This window comes from Tupaia chinensis, unplaced genomic scaffold (genome assembly GCF_000334495.1).
Source record: "Tupaia chinensis unplaced genomic scaffold, TupChi_1.0 Scaffold138407_1, whole genome shotgun sequence".
Lineage (NCBI taxonomy): Eukaryota > Metazoa > Chordata > Mammalia > Scandentia > Tupaiidae > Tupaia > Tupaia belangeri.
This window is the reverse complement of record NW_006198305.1, coordinates 3,275,095-3,296,327: the sequence shown is the minus strand read 5'-3', so window position 1 is coordinate 3,296,327 and position 21,233 is coordinate 3,275,095. Positions and strand designations below refer to the sequence as shown.

The following is a 21,233-nucleotide window of genomic DNA, read 5'->3' as shown; positions in this document are numbered from 1 at the left end:
CACTGTGGGAACAAGACAAAGTGGAGAAAGAGGATTTCCCTTGCTGGAGAGCAGGTCATAAGCTCAAGTGGTTGGTAATCAGGTAGATCATTAAATGAGGAGTAGCTGGATTTTAAAGTCTAAATTCTCATAAGAACACCTTCAAAAGGTAAATAAAATTATCTCTAAGCAAAGTTCAAACCTAAAAAAGAATTCCATTTACAAGAAAAAACTAGTGAAGCAGAGGACAAAGAAGAGAGGGGAGTTTTAAAAATTTAGTAGAAGGTGAACCTTCTGATCACTTTCAAACATCAAAGAGACATGATTAGCATTATCTCAGCTCAGAGAAGTCAAATGAGGTGGAAGAACAAACAGAATGATAAACTCAGGAAAATCAAGAAATACTAGTAATTTATTCTCCTAAAAATACTTTAAAGAAGTGCTGAATGTTATTCCTCTTTCAGGCAACTAAAGGGAAAGTGAGGTAATTCTCTAAGTTATTTTTTCTGATAGAGTCATTAATTTAACATATGTTTATGGTAGGCTATTGATTGATGGGTGGGTCAGGCTCTGGAGATTCAGGTCAGGGTGGGCTGCTTTAGGTAGGGTGGAAGGGGAGATAAGCAGTTTAAGGAACCCCTCAGAAGCTGTGGAACATACCAGAAGGTCACCTGTTGAAAGAAGTCTCACTGCCAACTGCAGACTCAGATAGGTTTCTAAATTTCACTCCAGTGATATGATGGTATATTTAAAATTGCACTTATATTTGAGTGTCAGTTGCTAAAATGGGATGGAGGTAGCATTAAAAATATTTCTTTTTAAAGGAGCCAAGAAAGAATAGAAAAACAGGGTGGAAGGGAAGATGGTGGCAGGAGAGAAGCTTGAGTGGACATAGACTCTCATTCCCCTGGTCCTCTCCTTCCACGTCTGTCTTTAGGACTGAAGGAAGGAACCCTAGAGAACCTTATCCTGCCATACACCCTGTTGATTGTCCAGTGGGATTTTGTCTGTCTGTTCCTCTCATGTGTGACTCGGGGTGAATGCCAAGCCAATGGAGGTAATCCCGGTCCCTTGTTGGCCTTACAGCACTTAGGTATGTAGTAAACATCTGTACCTCCAGGTATTGTAAACCCCTCTCCTCCAGACTGCCTAGAGCAGAGACAGGTGGTCCAATTCTAGACAAAGCGATGTGAAGGCAAATGTGCCGGAGGGTTTCTAGAAAAGGTTTCTTCACACTTTAATAGTAGGCCCCCAGGAAGAGTGTGCATTTAGTTCTGTTGGACATCACCCACCACTGTACGTCCAGCCCAAGAAGAGCTATCTGGGGCAGAGGCCAGGCTGGGCCCACCACACTGAGGACGGCAGAAAAGAAAGAGGTAGAGAATCTGGGTGTTCCATGCTGTGAACTGCTTAGCTGGCCAACCCAGGAACCATCTTACCGTTGATCTTCTTGTGACTGTGACTTAAGAAAGTAAACATTTTCCTTATTGTTCAAGCCATTTCAAAATGAGTTTTCTGTTAAATGTAGCCAAAAGCATTTGGGCAGTTATAAAACATTGTGGAGAAAATTCAGGGCCTTCTTTGTTAATTCAGACTGTACATAAGAATCATAGGGCCCCCTTCCCGCTGGAGTTGACCAATTTCGCCACACAGGTAGCATATATGAACTCCCTCACAGGAACTGAGACATATGGATACAATCAAACCCCCATAAACATGCAGGGCAGCCTTCACTACTAGGTCAAGGATAAGTGCATTTGAAGTTGCCAAAATGGAATCATTCTGGGCATGCTATCCAGTGCTTCCCCAAAACTACCTTGAAGGAGGTGGTAGGATTCAGGTTTCATTTCTCACATTCATTTTGATTTCTTAATTTAAGACTACATGCCAAGGATGGGAGAACGGAAAATAAGATGACAAGACTGGAGCAAGAAGAGGCATGTATACACCTCTCAGAGAAGAGGGACCTCAGCACAACAGCTCCCGGCAAGGCCTGACAACTGAAAACTGGCTCTGAGGGGGCAGGTGACACAGGTTACGGACACCCTTCTCTAATGACCCTGCCAGCTCTCCATTTCCACTGGCACCCCCTAAAGCCACTCCCAATCTTAAAATACTCAATAACACTCCTTCATGTGGAAAACGGAAAGTTTTATTAATTTTATGCAAAGTGTGAATAATGGATTTTAAAAACAAAGTACACACAATGTTTTTGCTACATACATCTGGCTTCGAGAACTCCCTCTAAGTACTCGCCTCCCTAATAAACGTCCCAGTCCCTCCCACACAGGACACGGAACTACCACTGAACTACCACTATCCTTTTCTTCTCTGTAATTGCCAGAGAGCATGTACATTCATTAGAGAGAGACAGAGGGAGAAAGCACCACAGTCCCTTGTCCTCCATTTCTTCATCCTGCTGGGATTTGGAGCACGCATGCTCACATCCTGGTGTGTTTTTCAAGAACTGTGGTCAGTCTTGTAGGCCAAAGGACCTGTACCTATTTTTGGTGTGTTCTCCCTACAGATGAGTGGTATGTGTGTGTGTGTGTGTAGACACACATTTTCTTAGTCTGCTATTTTGCTGTGGATCAAACACACAGAAATACCTGAGCCTGGGTGACTTATAAAAAGAAGCTCACTTGACTCACAGTTCTGATGCCTAAAGAATCCAAAGGCCTGAGGCTGGCACTTGGCCAGCTTGCATTACAATGTGAATAATGGATACAGAGAAAATAACAGACACAGAAAAGAGACAGAGAAAGAGACTTGGGAGCAGTCATCTTTCTTCTATATCCCCACTCTTGTGGGAACGAACCCCTTAGAATGAGAGTGAGAATGTATTCCCTCTCCTGGGACGGCTTTAATCCATTCATGAGGGCAAGGCCTCCACAGTCCAGCCACTGTCTGCTAAGTCTCCCCTCTTAAAGGTCTCACCACATCTCAGGACAAGCAGTTAGCAGAATGGCTATGTTGCTGGACTCCTATGTGGTCGGCCGTGGTTCGAGTCCTGGACCCAGTGGCTTAAACGTGTGCGTGCGTGCCCAGGATTCCAAGAGAATGGAGGAGAGGGGACTGCAGCGTGGTCATCCCCGCTAGGGGGTGATTTTTCGCTTTCTATCTCTCTGTCTTTCTGGTGGGCGCACATGCCCTATAGGAAAAACCTCTCAAAAAAAAAGTCTCACCACATCCCAAAGCCATTACATAAGGGACCAAATTCCAAAACACAAACCTTTGGGGGACAAACCATTAAGCACACTATAGTATATGGGTAGAGGCGGGAAGATGATAAAGCAAGTCTAGGGGAGAAAAAAGAGACAACTGGAAGGTTCAGATCAATTTGCCAGGTACAGACAGACAACATTTGGGCAATGACGAAGCAGTTTCGACCACCAGCCCCCTTCTGTAGGATCTAAAGCACACCAGGTACAGGCCAACTAGAATCCCACTGTGGGGAGAGAGAATAGCCAGACTGGCAGAAAGGGAAAAAAAACAGAAGGAGACAGAAACATATTATGTAGGAAGACAGAAATAAAACACATCACAACGGACCTAATAGGAGATGAGCAGAACAACACTGAGGAAGGAAATGAGGAGTGCTTAGAGGCCCTGATGACAGGCCGATAGCAAGTGGCTGGGTGAGCTCCCATGGATGACCCAGACACAGGTCAGCTTTCGCATCTGTAACCTGAGCAGGCTGCACTCTCAAGCTCTGTGGGTCCTTCTCTCTCTGTACGTAGCAAAGTCCAAACGGCCATGACTAGGAAAGCATAGGCAAGCTTAGGTTCTATCTGTCCAAAATCAAAATAAAAGCACAGGTCCACAATGAGAGATTAGGCAGATTAAGTCTACTTTGAAGATTAAGTCAACTTTGAGGACTTCATTAGGCAATAGAGGAAAAACCAGTAGAAATCTCAAAAAAATGTTATGTCAAGTAAACTTAATCCCCAAACCTCATTACCTTTGGTACCTTAAAAAATAAATAAATAGGGACTAGCAGTTAGCGTAATGGCTAAATGTCGCTGGACCCCCATGCAGTCAACCGCGGTTCGAGTCCCGGACCCAGTGGCTTAAACTCACGCGTGTGCGTGTGTGTGCGTGCCCAAGATCCCGAGAAGAGAATGGAGGAGAAGGGACTGCGGCGTGGCCATCCCCCCTGGGGAGTGATTTCTCACTTTCTCTCTCTGTCTCTGTCTGTCTTTTTGGCGAGTGCACGTGCCCTATAGTGAAAATCTCTCTGAAAAAAAATATAAAGGATATGAGTGAGTATTTAGAAATGGTTACCCAAAAAAGGTAGAGGATATCCTAGGGAAAAGGTACTGAAAATAAATAAATAAATGTGAAAGGCACAGTTCAGCAGAAAGGAATGACTCACTAGCATGGCACAATACCAAAACTGTGTTTTAAACAAGGGCGTTTCCTCACTCCTTCTACAATCATGATTGAGACAAAATGTAGAGTAACAACTGCCTTTTTTTCCTTCATTTAGAAATTCACAGCCCAAATGCATCATCAGCAAAGTTTATTGTGACAAAAGATCACCTGAAGATGAATTATTTAAGAAACATTCACTACTGGATTGACCTTGTCCTTAGGAAAAGGAGTACCTCAGCAGCAAATGAGTGTTTTGCAACTCAGCCGACAATAATAAAAGCTGACACTGGGAGCTCACAATTTGCCAGTCACCGTTCACAGAGTGTAGCACCTCCCTGTTATCTCCATCTAACACAACAGACTGAAGTACTCTTAAGCCACCCTGGGGCTCCTCTAAGACCACAGAGCTGCGAAGCTGCAGAATGGGCACTTTGCCTTCAGACCCTATGCTCTGAACCATGCCACAAAATTCAGATTATTTTTACTTCATTTTCTAGTTTCATTCTCTAGACGATTCATGCCTCAAAAACACCAAAAGGGCACAATGTATAGGAAAAGTATGGCAATACGCTACATTACTTACCATTGGGGAAAGCTAATACGCTGATGATAAGAAAGAAGAAAATAACAGAGAGGATGCCTCTCCAGATGTTGTCTTCCGGAACGGAGTCATCCCTGAAAACAGAAAAACAACATCAAGGGTTAAGTTTTCATTATCTACATCGCAAATATAGAGGAAATTAAGACCCCATGTTCTAAGTATTCAGAGACTAATAATTTCATTTTATCTCCTCCATAACCACAGTGACCAAAATGATGCCAATTGTTGCTCAATGCTCTTGGTCTTCCCTGTAGAAAGTAAACTTCTCAAGAGGCAATTAATCACTTATAGTCTCAGGGCCTGACAAATAGTTGGCACCTGGTAATTACCTGTGGGCTGATTACTGATTAGGGAGAAACTTACTGTGTAAAACCAAGTAAAATTTCCCAAGTGGAAGTTTTCTTAACATTGATAGTGGAGAAAAACTAGGTGTCCACAGTTTACATAGAAATAGCAGACTCTAGTAAACACATTTGGGGCTCAAGAAATATAGAACAAGGTTTTCTAAATTATTGATAATTACTGAGATGCTCGGGAGAGGGAAGTTCAGCATGTCAGCTTAAAAAAGTGCAGCATGAGTAGGCAGAACATACAATAGAACAGAATGGGGGGCCAGCAGGTGATGTGCTGGTTAAGACAGTTGGATTTCCACATGGTTGACTTCAGTTCAAGTCCCCAACCTGGTGGTTTGAAAATCACACGGGGCACATGAGCATGCGTGCCCAAAATCCTGATAGAAGAATGGAGGAGAAGGGACTGTGGCATGGCCATCCCCACTGGGGGAGTGATTTCTCACTTTTCCTTTCTCTATCTCTCTTGTCTCTGACAAATGCACGTATCGTATGGCAGAAGCCTGAAAAAAAATGGAAAGTGATATTTTAGAGACAATGAGACTATTAGCAATAAATTTAAAAATAATGAAAGAAGTTGAGTTCATCTAGGGAAGAACTACAATAAAAGCTCTCAAAAGGCAAATGTTAAAATTAAAGGAAAAGCAATAGGTTAAAAAAAAATCTCAGAAGAAAATTTGCATAGAAAAAAATCTGGAAGATCAAATACATGAAGGAGTGTGAAATGAAACAATAAAGAATTACATAGTGGGACTAAGTCCCAGAGGATTGGTTTAAAACAGAAGTTAATTTAGATACCAACTTCTATTTAGACTGCTAAATTTCTGCACCCAATAATTTCTAGACTCACAACAGGATTGAACACAGGTTCTGTAAAGAGAACACGCAGATCATACAATGTTTCTTAAGCTGTATGGCCAAATACACTGACAAACTAATACTGGCTGATAACTTTATACACTAGCTGCAAAACCAAACTACAGACAGGACTCATCTTCTACTCAAGTGTAACAGTATTTAATAGTCACTCTAACAACTGAGTACTTACCTGAAATGCATGAACTCGACCCTAAAAATGCCAGCCTGATCAATACTTGCAATGCCTTTTGTCTTAGGTTGGGTTGCCCCATAACTCATTTCCAGGAACACCAGCCTTCACTGAAGAATGGCTGCATGTGGGGGGAACACGATGGCATTCACACCTACATCACGCTCCTGATATTGGTGACATCAGTGAAAATCGTAGTAGCTCCTATTTATCACAACTAATTTGCAAAATGGGGCACATTTACAAATGAAGTACCAAAGGTGCAGGAAGGTTATGTAACCTGTTGTGTGGGTGAAAAAGTTGCCGAGTTGGCATTCAAAACCAGGTTTATTAGACCCTGAAGATGATCTTCTCATGAGGCAAGCTGCCTCATGAAAAAATTCTCTGTCAGTCTGACTCATGTTAGAGGCACATGCTGGTATAAGAGATTTTTGTCAGAGCACACAATATATAGGTAAATAAAAAGCAAGGCTCAAATTAGTAATTCTTGCAAGGGAAGAGATGGGTGATTTCTGAATTTATGTTAACACTTTACTAAAAAATGCTGGATGATTTGAAGAATTAAAGGTTAAAAGAAAATAAAAAGCAGATCGGCAGGTGGTGTGGTGGTTAAAGGCACTGGACTCCCACATGGGCAACTGTTGTTTGAGTTCCGGAACTGGTGGCTTGCTATTTCCCTTTCTCTTTCTTTCCGTCTCTCTCTGGTGAAATTAAAAAATAATAACAACAAATGGAATTAAATAAATGAATAATTCTTTTTTTTTAAAAAAAAGGAAAAAAGCAAAAAAAAAAAAAAAACTAGAAGAGTTGACAAGAGAATTAAAAAAAAAAAAACCTAACAATCTCAGAGTGAGAAAAAACTTTATAAAGTATGACAAAAAACTGGAAGTCACAGCAAAAAAATCCTTAACAAAATCAAAACAAAGGTGTTAAACTTTGAAAAAATACTGGTAGTTCTTATCAAGACAAAGGGCTGGGGCCAGCAGGTGGCATGGTGGTTAAGGCACTGGACTCCCACATGGCAGACCAAGGATCTGGTCCCAGACTTGGCTGCTTGCTTTCTCACTTCCCCTCTCTCTGTCTGTCTTTCTCTGGTCAAATTAAAAAATAATAACAACCTCCTCCCCCACCAGAAAAAAAATAAAGAAAAAAGGTTAATTCCCCTAATATACAAAGCGTTCTCTCTGAAATCAATTAACAGAAAGAACAACAAATGGACACAGCAAAACATGCAGAAAAATGAGCAAAGACTATGAAGAGACTGTTCAAAGAGCAGGAAATCTAATGGCTCTCAGACTAGTGCAAATTTGCTTAACTGCATTCATACTAAAATGGGTAGATTAAAATACAACTTGGAGACTATTTTAAAAGAAATCTACCTTTGACAAAAGTAGAAATTTAATGGATGGGCTGGCGAGAACATGAAAGGTAAACCAGGCACTGTCAAACATTGGTGGTTATAGTATAATTTATTAACGCCTTTATGGAGGGCAATTTGACAACATCTATATTTACAAATGCATATACCCTGTGACTCAGCAATTACATTTCTGAGAAGGTACCCTTCATATATTCTCTTGTGTATGCAGAAATGACACTATGTATCAGGTCATTCACTTCAATATTCTATGTACTTCAAGAGATTGGGAGCAAGCTAAATGTTCACCAAGAGGGGACTCAATAAACAAATTAGCCTCAGAGGAAATCTAAGCAGCCATAAAAATAAGTTTATTTTTTAATTTTTAAAATTTGTTTATTATTATTATTTTACACATTCAATTGCTATACATCATTTGGCTTGTATAGAGAATTTACCCAACATGAAATATACCTCAGACCAGTCACGAGTTATCATCAACAGGTAATAAACCATTTCTGTGTCCCACAATTATCTTACTTCTCTATTTTTTCTCTCTAATTTCCTTCCCTCCACTCTCCCCTTCTCACACCCTCATTCCACAGTGTCTCCAGTGTCCATAACTACTTTTAATGCTTTTATGTCCTCCAATCTTTCAGACTTTACCATAGAGTGCAGAGAGTAGGAGGAAACTTTTTAAATTATTTACTGATTCAGAAAAACTAAGAAATATCATGAAATAAAGAAAATTGTAGAATAGTAGTTATAATAAGCAACTACTTGTGCAAAAAAATAAAGGGACATATGTATGAGTATATAAGTTATCATTTGTTCTTTTTTCAGCTTTTATATTTGCATTTATTCTTCATTTAACTTTTTAAAACACTACTATAGATGAATATTAAAACAAAAACATAGCAAGTAGTGAGCATATTATGATTACAGTCCTTCACTCATTCACTACTGCATATAAAATGCCAGCAGTGTTATTTACTGGCCCCATTAAGAGTTTGACACTGAACACCACCTTGGAGATGATGTTCATCATCCTCATATGCTTCTCCATTGTAATGGCGCCATCTTTCTTGATTTGGATCAAAGTCCATCGGTTCTACCTGGTCCATTTCATCATTCTCTTCCACTTCCTTTCTTTCAGGTAGAAGTTTTTCCAGCAGAGAGTTTATGAGGAGACAGAAAGTCATTCTCAGGGAAGTTTACCTTAAATTTAATGATTAGGCAACCCTTTTCATATGGTTTATGATAAATTGGCATGCCTTCATTTAACACATACTTGATATCTCCATGCTTGACAATCTGACCTGGATGACAGGTGATGACTATGGTTTGGTTGTCAAGAGTGGAAATTGGCTTCTGGAAGTCACACAATGTTTCATCCAGCTATATGTCCATACACATGAAAAGGTCTCCTCCTCGCCGAGTAAAAACAGCATGACCTTTCTGATCTAGTACAATAACATCTCCGGGCTCCAGTTCTGGTTCTTGGTCTCCTTCACCATGGAATGTTATCTTCTGGCCATCTTTCATGCCTTTGTCAATATGAACTTCTAGAATCTTTTTTTCTCAAACTATCTTCCTTCCATTGCAACTTTTATACCTATCTTTAGGACTGATCCACTCTCCATGGCCTTGGCACTCCATGCATACAGACTGAATTTGCTGAACTATTCCAGGTCCTATCTGATGAATTCTTATTTGCATTCCAGTACCTCAACAATTGGGACAGCACTCTACTGCTCCTTTCTTACCACCTTGGCCTTCACATTTGTCACAAATCACATTCTTTTGCAGGGCCAGTTTTCTTGTTGCACCATTATATAAATCTTCTAAGGTTACTGACAGCTGATGTACAACGTTTTTACCTCTTCTTTCTCTTTGCATCCTTTCTCCTCCTCCAAAAAGCATCAAAGATGTCCACTGGGGAGCCAAAACGACCACCTGCTCTACCTTTTTTAATTGCCTGCTCTCCTCCTTTGCCATTTAATTCCCTTTTCTTCGCATCAGAAAGAACTTCATAAGCTTGAGGAATCTGTTTAAACTTTTCACTTTCATTTGGATTCTTATCAGGGTGGTACTTTAAGGCCAGTTTCCTGAAAGCTTTCTTCAATTCTTCCTTGGTAGCATTGGGTTTGACCCCCAAAACATCATAGTAAGTCGTTTCTTTCACCATTTTCTACAGCCAGTGAGCTGGCTGAGGCCGGTGTGGGGGAGGGGGAAGGGCGTAGCTGTGCACAGCTCAGGCAGCCGCCGCTCCTTAGATTCTGACCCAAGCTTCTGGAAAGGTAACTATCATTTGTTCTTTACTTTTTTTTGGGGGGGGGGCAGAGGATTTTCCCTTATAGAGTGAGTGCGCTTGCCAGAAAGACAGAGAGAAACAGAAAGACAGAATGCAAAAAAATCACCCCCCCCAGGGGGGATGGCCACACCGCAATCCTTTCTCCTCCTTTCTCCTCTCGGGATCTTGGGCATGCATGCACGTTCGCCTGGCTTGAGTATAAGCCACCAGGTCCGGGACCCGAACCGCGGTCGACTACGTGGGAGTACAGTGACATAGCCATTATGCTAACTGCTGGTCCTGCTATCATTTGTTCTTAAAGATATATAGAATATCTCTGAAAATCTACCCAAGAAATAGTGACACTGGTTTTCTTCAAGGTGAAAAAAATGAAGGGCTGGATAAAGGCTGTGGAAGAGACTTTTCACCATCTACCCTTTGGTGCGTCTTCGATTTCAAGGAACATAAATAGCTAATAGAAAAATTAAAATCTTAATAAATAAATAGCTATTACAAATCAGCACATTAGTCTCTATTTTAAATTACCTGCTAGTCAAAATGCTTGCAAATGGGCATCAATACTAAATTTATAACTTGCAATCAGTAATAAAGGAAGACATAAAATCAGTGAAGTGGCAATTTTGTGAATTTTAAGTAATGTAATTAAAAAGAGAAGATCCAATGGATGGCTTAGTTTTAGGAAGGGAGAAGGTCAATTAAGCAACCTGAGTAAGTCTGAAAATTGGCAGTTTTATATATGCCTAATTAGAATAAAAAGTTATCCAAAATATAAAGTAAGGCCTTTACAGAAACAGAAAATATATAATGAGGAAAATCTAATTATTGTAGTCAAAGATTAGTGGGTAGGGGAGTTAGTTCAACAAGAAATTAGAAACCCCTACAACTTAGGGCCCCAGGTTCACACTAGTGTGAATTCTTGAGTGCAGGAAGGTGCATCCACTGTACCTAGGATGGCTCCTTACAGGTGGGTGGTGCCCAAAGAGAACCATATGTGAAGCTGGCCAGCAACCATGCAGGACACTTGGTAACTTGAGTACATCGGGCCATTCTCCAAAGGCCTGGTGTGAATCTGTCCTCTCTAAACTCCAAAGAAGCCAGAGTTTGAAACAGAGGCTGTGGTACACAGAAATTGTCCATCATCAATCAAAAACAGGAACAAGGCTGCAAAGGCCGTACTAGTGACTTCGAAAATCCAAATCAAGGGACAAGAACAGGATCTATGGACACCCTCTCTATGCTGTGCCTCACTGACCACGCTAGCTGGGTTTGTAGGCCAGTTCGCTCAGTCTCCATAAAACCCCCAAGAGGAAAATGATCCTGATGTGGATTTTACTGATGGGACCTGGTTCCAAAGTGCATGCTCGCTCAGTGAGAGAGAGGAGGCCACACAGTGCAGTGACTAGAAATGCAGGCTCCGGCCAAACTGCCAGTCTGTGTGACCTTGAAAAGATTACTTAACCTCTCTATGTCATTTCTTCCTCAGTAAAAGGATCACAGTTTTACCTCCCAGGGTTTTGTGAGAGGATTAAATAACACAGAGAACAGTGCCTGGCACAGAGGAAGTGGCCATTGTTATTCGTTCACTATGTCTGAACACTCTTCATTTATGTCACTCATTCCTTCATCTACTTAGTACCTATCCTTGGGCAGGGACTCTGCTGGGAGCTGAGATGAGCAGACATGGCCCTCCCTTACTGTACACAGGATCACGATGAAAGGCAAAGTTAGATATAAAACAAAACTATTACGGGGCTGGCTTGGTTGAGCAGTGGTAACCTTCTGCTCAGCAATGCTGGATCCATATGGAATGTCACGGGTTCGGCTCCCCCAGATGACCAGTACATTCACGGCCTGATTTCTCGTGATCCTGACTGCCTGGGAAGGATGGAAGAGGAGATGGCAGGGCGGGATTCCATTGAAGGTGCTTACTTTCTCACTCTCTCTGTTCTTACTCTCATGAACAAAAATAAACTTAAACTTTAAAAAAAGGATTTAAGGGTAAGGTGGTGATGTAGTGATGCATCTGGACCTATGTGGGAAAGATTGTGGGTTCATGTCCTAGGGTCTCTCTGTAGACACTTTCTCCTTCTCTTTCCTTTAAAAAGAAAGAAATACGTGTGTGTGTGTGTGTGTGTGTGTAAGATATATACATATAAAAGATTAACAGAACTGCATCTGATTACCTTAGCAAGCCCCAAAAAAGCCCTACCTGGGGGGTATAGCAGGTGTCAGCCCCTTGCCTTCCTAAGGCTTTATGAGGTGTACTACGGTTCCCCTGCTCAAGGAAGAACATGCCATTTAGTTCCACATTGCCCAGTCCTCATCTTGCCTTCTCATGGCCTCAGAATTCTCACTCAGCTAAGACCTTTGCTTTACAGCAACAACAACAAAAAATAAAATAAAATAAAAAGACTTCAAGCTTTCAACTGTGAGGTTGTGACAGCTCCTTGCCTTCTTTCTTTGGTCTACTGCTATTGCTAATACCAAAATGCTTGTCTATAAGGCTCTGAAAGGCCCAGAGAACTTTCCTGGCTGGCGTTTTACTTTACTGCTTCACAGTTTTGTGGGGGGAAGGCAAGCCAAGTATTATCTTTGCTTGGAGGATGAGGAAAATAAAGCCGTTGCTTTATCTTGCCCACACAGTTACAGGGCTTCTGAAATGGTGGCTCGAGGTCAAGACTGCTGCATTCACTAATGACACGAACATGCACACTTAGGGAGGCAGGGTCTGCTCTGCTCTCTGCTAAACTTAGGAGGTGCTCCTAGAGGGTAGCAGTGACCGCGCAGGGTGAAAAACACCAAACGTACAGCTTACAGGAAGTTGTAACTTAAGCTCCACGGGGCATGAGTTACCCTGTTCTCCCCAGGTGGCTCCAGTGCCCAGCACAGTGGCTGGCACACAGCAGGCATCCTCAATACTGTAGGTAGCAAGAATGAGTGAGGTGATATATAAGGCAGAACGGGCCTGATGACTCAGGTAATGGAAGCGGAAGCACAGCCTGCCCAGGTCCACTGACAGTGACTTTGCTGTCCCCTTGTAGAGGGTGGCCTACAGAGGCCTACTGAGAACATTAGCAAATATCTACAGCCCCCATCAAGTTTTCAAACACCTCATATGTCATTCTGTCATACATTGCATTTATGTTTTAAGTATAGGGCACTACCCAAAGACAGAATGTCCTAAAAGCAGAACAACAGTAAGAAAAAGCACTGAGGATTTTTTTGTTCCCTTGTTTATTTATTTACTTATTTTAATTTCCAGAGGATATGTGAGCTCATCAGAGAGAGACAGAGACAGAGCGAGGGAGAGGGAGAAAATACCGCCCAATGGGGAGTGGTCCCGCTGCATTTCTCCATCCTGTCAGGATTTGGGGAATGCATGCGAAAGCACATAGCATGTCTTTCAAGTCAGTCAGTCATGTGGGATTCAGCTCCCTTAACTACTAGCCCAGTCAGACAAGTCCTGAGTTTCAACAACAAAATAAGTTTGTATTCAAAGGAAATTCTGGACTCTAGTTCTGTGTCAGTTTAATATCTGATCACAGGCAGTGGATGGGAGACTTTAGGCAACTACAGCAAATTCCTTCCACTTGTACAGGATCATTAAATAAGGCTTTTTGTCCTGGGGTCAGGCAGACAAGAATGTCTGGTCTTTATCAGGACTAAGGTTTCTAGGTTAATTGTTCCCTATCCCTTTTTCAACTTTCTCCTTCATTTACCTTCAATATGAGACCCTGAAATACAGACATATAGGATCATGGTTAGACCAGTTACTGTTAAAAATCCTCTCCTGCAAAGGGAAATCTAGTTCTGGCTTACAAAGTAAACTGATGTAAACTACTTTAGTAACTTTTTTTTTGGGGGGGGGGGGCAATTTGCCAGAGAGTATATGCACTTACAGAAGAAGAGACAGAGAAAAGAAAAATGAGAAAGCACCCCCATCCCGGGGGAGTATGGTTATGCTGCAATCCCTTCTTTTCCATTCTCCTCTCAGGATTTTTAGCAAGTACACACACCTGTGCCTGACTTGTGTTTTGAGTTGCTGGGTCTGGGACTCAAACCGTCAGCCACGTAGGGTCTAGCTGCCTTAATCACCATGCCACCAGCTGATCCAGTATTATCTTTTATACCGTATTCATTTCAATTTATAGAAAGTCACAATCCCTGTCAAGAAATAGAGTTAGCAACTAAAGAAGAGCTGTTTCTGGAAGTTCTTAGTGAACCAATGATTTCTTACAGTACATTCATCCAGCATGTACTGAGTGCCAATCTTTGGTTAATTAAGATATCGTATTTGGCCTTAGGCCAGTAGGTGGTGTAGCGGTTAAGGTGCTGGACACCCACGTGAATGAACACAGCTCAAATCCAAGATCTGGCTTTCCTTTCCTTCTCTCTCTCTCTCTCTCTTTCTCTCTCTCTCTCCCTCGGGCACACATGTCTTATAGCAAATTAAATTTAAAACTAATAATAAATAAAATTAAATAATTAATTAAAAAAAAACATTTGGTGGGACCAGCAGTTAGCGTAATGGCTATGTCGCTGGACTCCCACATGGTCGACCGCAGTTTGAGTCCCAGGCCTGGCGGCTTAAACTCACGCGAGGCGCGTGTGCGTGTGTGCCCAAGATCCCAAGAGGAGAATGGAGAAGGGATTGTGGCATGGCCATACCCCCTGGGGGGTGATTTCTCACTTTCTGTCTTTCTGTCCCTCTCTGTCTTTCTGGCAAGTGCACGTGCCCTATAGCAAAAATCCTCTCTCTCAAAAAAAAAAAAAAAAAGATATTTGGCCTCAAGAAATCGACGCTGATGGGGCCGGCAGGTGGCATGGTGGTCACTTCCCCTCTCTTTCTCTCAAACTCTGTCCCTCTATGGTCAAATTAAAACATAAATGAATAAGTGGATAAAGTTAAATAAAATAATTCTTTTAAAAAATCTACACTGAAACAAATATTACAATATAATAATAAAGAGTATTTGAAACTATATAAACACTACTGTCTCTATGCTTTTTCGAACAATGAAGAACGAAGGAGAAACATCTAAATGGATTGTGATGGATGCCATGGGCTCCTGGCTGGGTATGAGGAGCAGGAGGGGCTTCCTGGTCTGAGAGACAGCCGCACTGGGTGTGGACCTGCACTGGGTGTGGACTGGCAAGCTGTCTGGGTCTGCCCGGGTCTGCCCCGACCCAGGGTGTGTTCAGTGGGGGAGGGGAAAAGATGAAGGAAGAGATCTACTCTCCATAGAAAGACTTTAGAGCTCAGCTAGTGCTTTACCACAGGTAATCCAGTTGAAAGACTTCAAGTGGGGGACAGATGGGACAATTTTTCTCTTAAAAAGAACATGAGGACAACAGTGGAGGCTCATCTTCAGGGAGATGGAGTTGAGCCCTGGGAACTTGCTGTCCCAAACAGCTGGGGCTTTGTGGAACTTAGGGTTGAGAAAGGAATGAGAACAGCTCTGAATGCTCTGAAAGCCCAATTGGATGTGCTAAAGATAAACCAGATGGGGAATCCCAGGATTGCAGAGACCCACGCTAGATGGAACAGGGGCTGTTGGATCAGTAAGTTGAATTAAACAGGACGTGCGGGCTGAGAAAGTAACCCAGGTTGACTGAACTCATCCTGGTTTATAGATGAGCTAAGACTGAAAAACTGCTAATTTCCCTACAGAAATCTGGGGCAATGGGGATTATACCACAAAATAAATTGTGTTATGTTTGATAATAGAATTATATCTAAAATGCTGTAACCTTAATTACTCAAACAGAGCAAACAGAATGAAAACTGCTTACTAGAGGAGCCTGGGGCTGGCCCTCTAGCACAGGGGAAAAGGGAAATGGATCCCACATGGATGATCGTGGTTCAAATGTGGGCCCCAACAGTTGAAAAACATGCTGAATACGTGTGAGTGCGTGCACCAAATCCAGACAGAATTGAGAAACAGGGAAAGGATGACGGTGTGAAATAAACGAAGGAAAAATAAATAAATAAAAAGAGGAGTCTAAGAGGCAGTAATGCCTTGGTATATAATCTCTCTGACCTAAGACACCATCAAACATAAATAAATACTGAGTCACTCAAGTGCCTATTTGCTACAGAAGGTCCCAAAGAGATATATGGCATGATTTTCCCTTTAATGGGTTTATAATCTTACTAGGGACATAAAACATAAAAAAGAAAAGATTAAAAAAAAAAGATATTTAAATCCACGTTAACTGGACTTCAGGTACAACATAGGGCTTTTGTTCACCACCAGAGTTGGTATAATCGCAGCACACAGTTGCTATAGAGTTCACTTAATATTGCTAATGTCAGGGCACAAGGACATTTAAGGCTTCTGCTATTGCGAGAAAAAGAACATGATGTACATAAAGGAAACAAGACCAGGACAACTGAATCAGCAGGAGACATTTTCTAATGGGGATTTATATGGTTGAAAGGGAAAGGACAGGGAAGGCTGGCAAGAATCCATGAGTAAAGTGACAGCCCACTGACAGGGTGATGAGCTGGAGTCCCAAAGTCAATAGGGAAATTAATTTTTTTTAAAGAAACAAACAAATAAATAAAAAAATAAGAAGTCTACTTCCCTGCCCTTGTCTGTCTCCTAGTATGGCAAACTACAGGAAGACCATCTCCTCTAGATAAGTAAAGATTTTTGTTGGACAAGTGCTAAACAGGTCTGATGTCAATTACATAATATTGCAACTCCTCAATTATAGAGCCAGAGCACACAGATGTCACGTTTAATGGCAGGTGCTCTTAAAGAGAAGTGGGCTTCTGCGGATGTGATTTAATAGACTTTGATGTTTTCAAATCTAAAAGTTGAGTCGCTTGTTTGTTAAATGCTCCCACATCAGGTTGTCAGGTCCAGGGCTTGAACCACAGCTGGCCATGTGGGAGTCCAGTGCCTTAACCACCACACCACCTGCTGGTCCCAAATTTAGTTTTTAAAAACAAGGTCATTCAATATTTACAACTTCATCCACCTCTGATGGCAGAGCATCTTAGTAATGAACATACTCTGAATTTGAGATAAAGGTTTTCCTTTCCCTGCTTTCACTGAACAAACTTTCAGGACATGCCTAAGCATCTAATGTATAGAAATACTTATTCTAAGATGCAGTAAAATGAGCTTTTCAGATCTCAGGGAAATAACTAGGTAGTATCTGACATTTGTGTTTAATGATGGTAATGGGGACAGATTTAAACACTGTAGTTTAAAAGTGAGTGGATTCGAGCCAGTTGGCAGTATAAAGTTAAGGCAGCTGGATCTATATGGCCTACTGTGCAGTTCAAGTTCCAGACCTAGCAGCTTGAGAAACATGACAGGTGCCTATGTCCATGCCCAAAATCCTGGAAGGAGAAATGGAGATGGGATTGCAGCATGGCTGGCTTCCCTGTGGTGTGCTTTTTCACTTTCTCTCTCTCTCTCTCTAAAGTGTACAAGCCCTCTAGTAAACTAAAAAAAAGTAAGTTAGCCTAGCTGCTGTCTAACAAAAGAACTACTTAACAAATCCAAACTTGTCTCTACTCCTTCGTAATCCTACCTTCTCGCTGGTTCTCTGTAGCACGTGACACTATTCAGGTACTGTTTGTCACATAGTGGTAATATGGTAAACCCAAAGAATTCTCTCTTTCCTCTTAGACAACTAGTCTTTGCAAAACAAGATTCAAGACCGTTTTAAAATGTTTTATTGAAAGAACTGAATGAACAGTTAACCAACCCAAATCCTTGTAAAATAAATGTAAAGTGCTTCAGATAATCATTATAAAAGAGGGGAGAATATATAAAGTTCACAAAGTCATTACTTTCACTCTTTATGGAGGAGGAGACAGTTCTCATTGCAGTGTACCACCTAAAAAGGGTCAGAAATCATTATGAAAATGAATAAGATATAAAAAGTACTAATTCTATTAATGGTGTTTATGATTTTATATAAGGTGAGACTTGTTATCAATGCTTTTCATTATGTGATTTCTGTCTATTTATGAAATTAGTAGGTGAAATTACATTGTTAAAATTTAATCCCAAAAGAAGAGAGAAACAGAGGAGAAAGGACTGCAGTGTTGTGGTGTGACCTTCCCCCATGAAGGTGCTTTCTCACCCACCCCATTCCCATCTCTCTCTGCTTAGCACACATACCTGGCAAGTTTTAATTTTTTTAAAAAATTACTTTATTTAACTTTATCCATTTATTTTATTTATTTTAATTTAACCAGAGAGGGAGAGAGTGAGAAAGAGAGAGAGTATCAGAGAGCAAGCCACCAGGTCCAGGATTTGAACTGCAGTCAGCCATGTGGGAGTCGAGCACCCTTAACCACCATGCCACCTGCCGGCCCCACACACCTGGTACATTTTAAGTAAAACAAAAATTGTTACAGTTTTTAGAAAAGGTCATAGCCTAAGCTTCAGATTATGACTCTTCTGTTACTTTCGAGAAGCTGTTAACTTTCACTGCTGCAGTTTATCAATTGCCTTCGCAGGATATGGTATAAAGGAGGAATTTCAGAACAGTATGACTTTCTGGATTAGAAAAGAGGAAGAAAGAAATATTTTGAAAGGGCCTAGAATAATATAAAAGATAAAAATGTTGAAATAAGCTGCTCATTCTTGGTTCTCATTATTTAAAATAAAATACCATAATTACTTTTCTAATTCCCAAAGAAACTCCCTCGGTAATGCAATCATTGAGAACCCACACTTAAAATGAAGTTACTATGAAATGAGTATGTACATTATCCAGTAACCTTTTTTTTTTTTTAAATGTTTTAATATTTTTTTCTCAGAGCATACCACATCCTCATTCAATAAACAAATATAATTTGGAAGGCATTAGCTTCTGATAAAATTATGTAATAACTAATGTTGATTGCACACTTAGTATCTGCCATACACTAAATAGATCATCTGCAAAGTTGAACTTAATCCTTATTGTGGAGAATCCTATGAGGTAGTAGTGTTGGTATTTTCATTTTACATACAGATAAGAAAACTGAGGCTTAGCAAAATTAAGTGGTCACACAGTTGTGAAATGGTAAAATCAGAAGACATGATAAAGTATTCAAAGATAACCATAATTAGGGGCAAGATAGATTTTTCTCCAAAGCCAAAAATACATCTGGTCAGATATTATGGAAAGCTCTGGTCCTGCCCTACTGCACAGTATTCCCAGACTTTACAATAAGAGTAGCAGTGTCCTTCAATTATTAAAATGTACATAATTGTTACCAATACCTTAAACCTTTAGGTAGAGTCATACAAATGGATAAACACTTACATAATAAGAACCAAGAGTCAAGTGGAGGTACGAACAAGTGTGATATGGAGGGATACTGGTCACACAAAAAATCTCAAAGTGCAGTGATTCCCAAAGGCACCCTGGCATGTGTGTATGTGTGTGTGTGTGTGTGTGTGTGTGTGTGTAGGGTACAAGTCATTCTTTGTTATACAAGCTGTCCCATAGGTCACAACAAATTAGTATCCTTTAACTCTCCCCTCTACTTAATACCAGAAGTTATCTGGTATTAAGAGATCACCAAATATACCTTTACACATTTCCTATTTACACGTTGAATGTTGGGTAAAATACCGGGAGGCTGGCATTAATTGTACAACATGCATCAGGTACTCTGCTAAAAATATTCACTCGCATTCACTTAGTCATTCCCAACCCTGTAGGAGGTAAGTACATATTTTATCTGCATTTTGCAGGTGTGGACCCCAAGGTTCAGAAGAAGGCTAAGTAACATGTAAGATCAATAGTCTACCAACTACTTGGGAAGTTAAGACAGGAGGATCACAGGTTCGAAGCCATCCTGAGCAATACGGTGAGACTCCCGTTTCATAAAAATAAAACAAAACGAAAAACTCCCAACGTTTTCCAAAACTGCACTACTCTAGATTAGTCTTTTAGCCATCATGGTGTGATAGGTATGACTATCCTTTCTTTAAATTAGTTCATTCAGAAAAAATAAATGCTTGTGAGTAGGAACCATGGTCTGTTATTGCGAACCCAGAATGAATTCATTCCCTGGGGTTGGGCCTGAAGGACCACAGATGCAGGGCTCTAGAGCTACAAGATGCGAGTTTTTAAAGGTTGGGCTGGGCAGTTCCTATGAACAGGAAATGTTTTGAACACGTGTGTACCTTCTCGGAGGAAAAAGAGTTGTGTTATGTTTGTGTGGGGGTTATGTGTTTTATTGAACAAACATGAGTGTTTACTATGCATCAGGCAACATTATAACTGCTTGACGGGATCCCATTTCAGCAGGCGATGAACAAGCAGGGTGTGGGCTGTGATGTGTGATGTTTGTGCAGCAAACTCCACCGGAGGTGATGGGTACTGGGCTGTGCTGGATGGAAAGGTCGGCTGTGATGTGGGTTCTAGTTAGAACAGCAGTTTCTGCTGCGGTACATCATGGTAGCGTTTGAGGGTGGGGGGAAGCATTATGCTAGATGATTTGCGTGCAGTGTATGTGGGAAGTGCAGCACGGAAACCTCGCATAGCCTTTTTTGTGCATGGCGGGTAGTGCCGAACACAGCAGGAGTTCCACGGAAAGGGTAAATCTAGGTGGTATCCTGGGCCTGTGCACGGTGGGTGCAAGCACTGTGGATTGGCTGCTTTATGTGTAGTGGCTTGTGCTGAAAGTGATACACACGAGATGATTCATGCGGTGTGCTGAGTAGGGACGGGGGGCCGAGGGGCTGCAGAGGGGGCCTGTGTGGTGATGTGAGGGAGAGATCATGCTAGGTGACCCGCGAGTTCCCAGTGGGGCCAGAGGCGCTGTAAGGGTTAGAGGTGGGGGTTGGGGAGCAGGCTGGGCGCGCTGCGAGACACCGGGCATGGGCGGCGGGGCTGAGTGGTGCGTGGAGCAGGCAGCCCGCTTCGTCGCCCCAGAGCCGCACCGAGCCACCCTGCTCACCATCTCCCTCCCGCTTAACCCTCCGCCCTCGGGCGTGTCCCCAGCGCGGCCGGGCCCGCCTCACCTGGTGAAGGCAAAGTACATGAGGCTGACGATGGTAAAGCTGAGCAGGGTGATGGTATGCGGTCGGTAGAAGAAGTCGATGGTGATGTCCTCCACTTGCTGCTCGTTGATCATCCGGAAATGCATTTTGTAGTTCACATCATCCTTGCTCAGGGTCCGGGTCCCCACGCAGGATGCCATGGCCCGCCTCCCCGTCCTGCCGCGGCTGCGGCGGCCCCGGCCC

The 21,233-nt window shown here is 41.8% G+C and overlaps 2 protein-coding genes and 1 pseudogene across 2 annotated transcripts in view; 1 reads left to right on the top strand and 2 right to left on the bottom strand.

Moving 5' to 3' along the window:
* PTDSS1 (phosphatidylserine synthase 1) overlaps window positions 1-21,227 on the bottom strand; it is a 76,483-nt gene extending 55,256 nt beyond the window's left edge. Inside the window, exons 1-2 of the mRNA XM_006161304.3 lie at window positions 21,012-21,227; window positions 4,937-5,028 (exon numbers count right to left, since the gene is read on the bottom strand). Of these exons, the coding sequence (XP_006161366.1) occupies window positions 4,937-5,028; window positions 21,012-21,190 (271 nt within the window). The 5' untranslated portion in view covers window positions 21,191-21,227. The remainder of the gene's footprint in view (window positions 1-4,936; window positions 5,029-21,011) is intronic.
* Window positions 8,696-9,897, bottom strand: LOC106736311 (dnaJ homolog subfamily A member 1 pseudogene; annotated as a pseudogene).
* The window catches only part of MTERF3 (mitochondrial transcription termination factor 3), a 25,464-nt gene continuing 23,979 nt past the window's right edge, over window positions 19,749-21,233 (top strand). The window contains exon 1 of the mRNA XM_027765480.1: window positions 19,749-19,852. The gene's annotated coding sequence lies outside the window, so the exon portion shown is untranslated. The remainder of the gene's footprint in view (window positions 19,853-21,233) is intronic.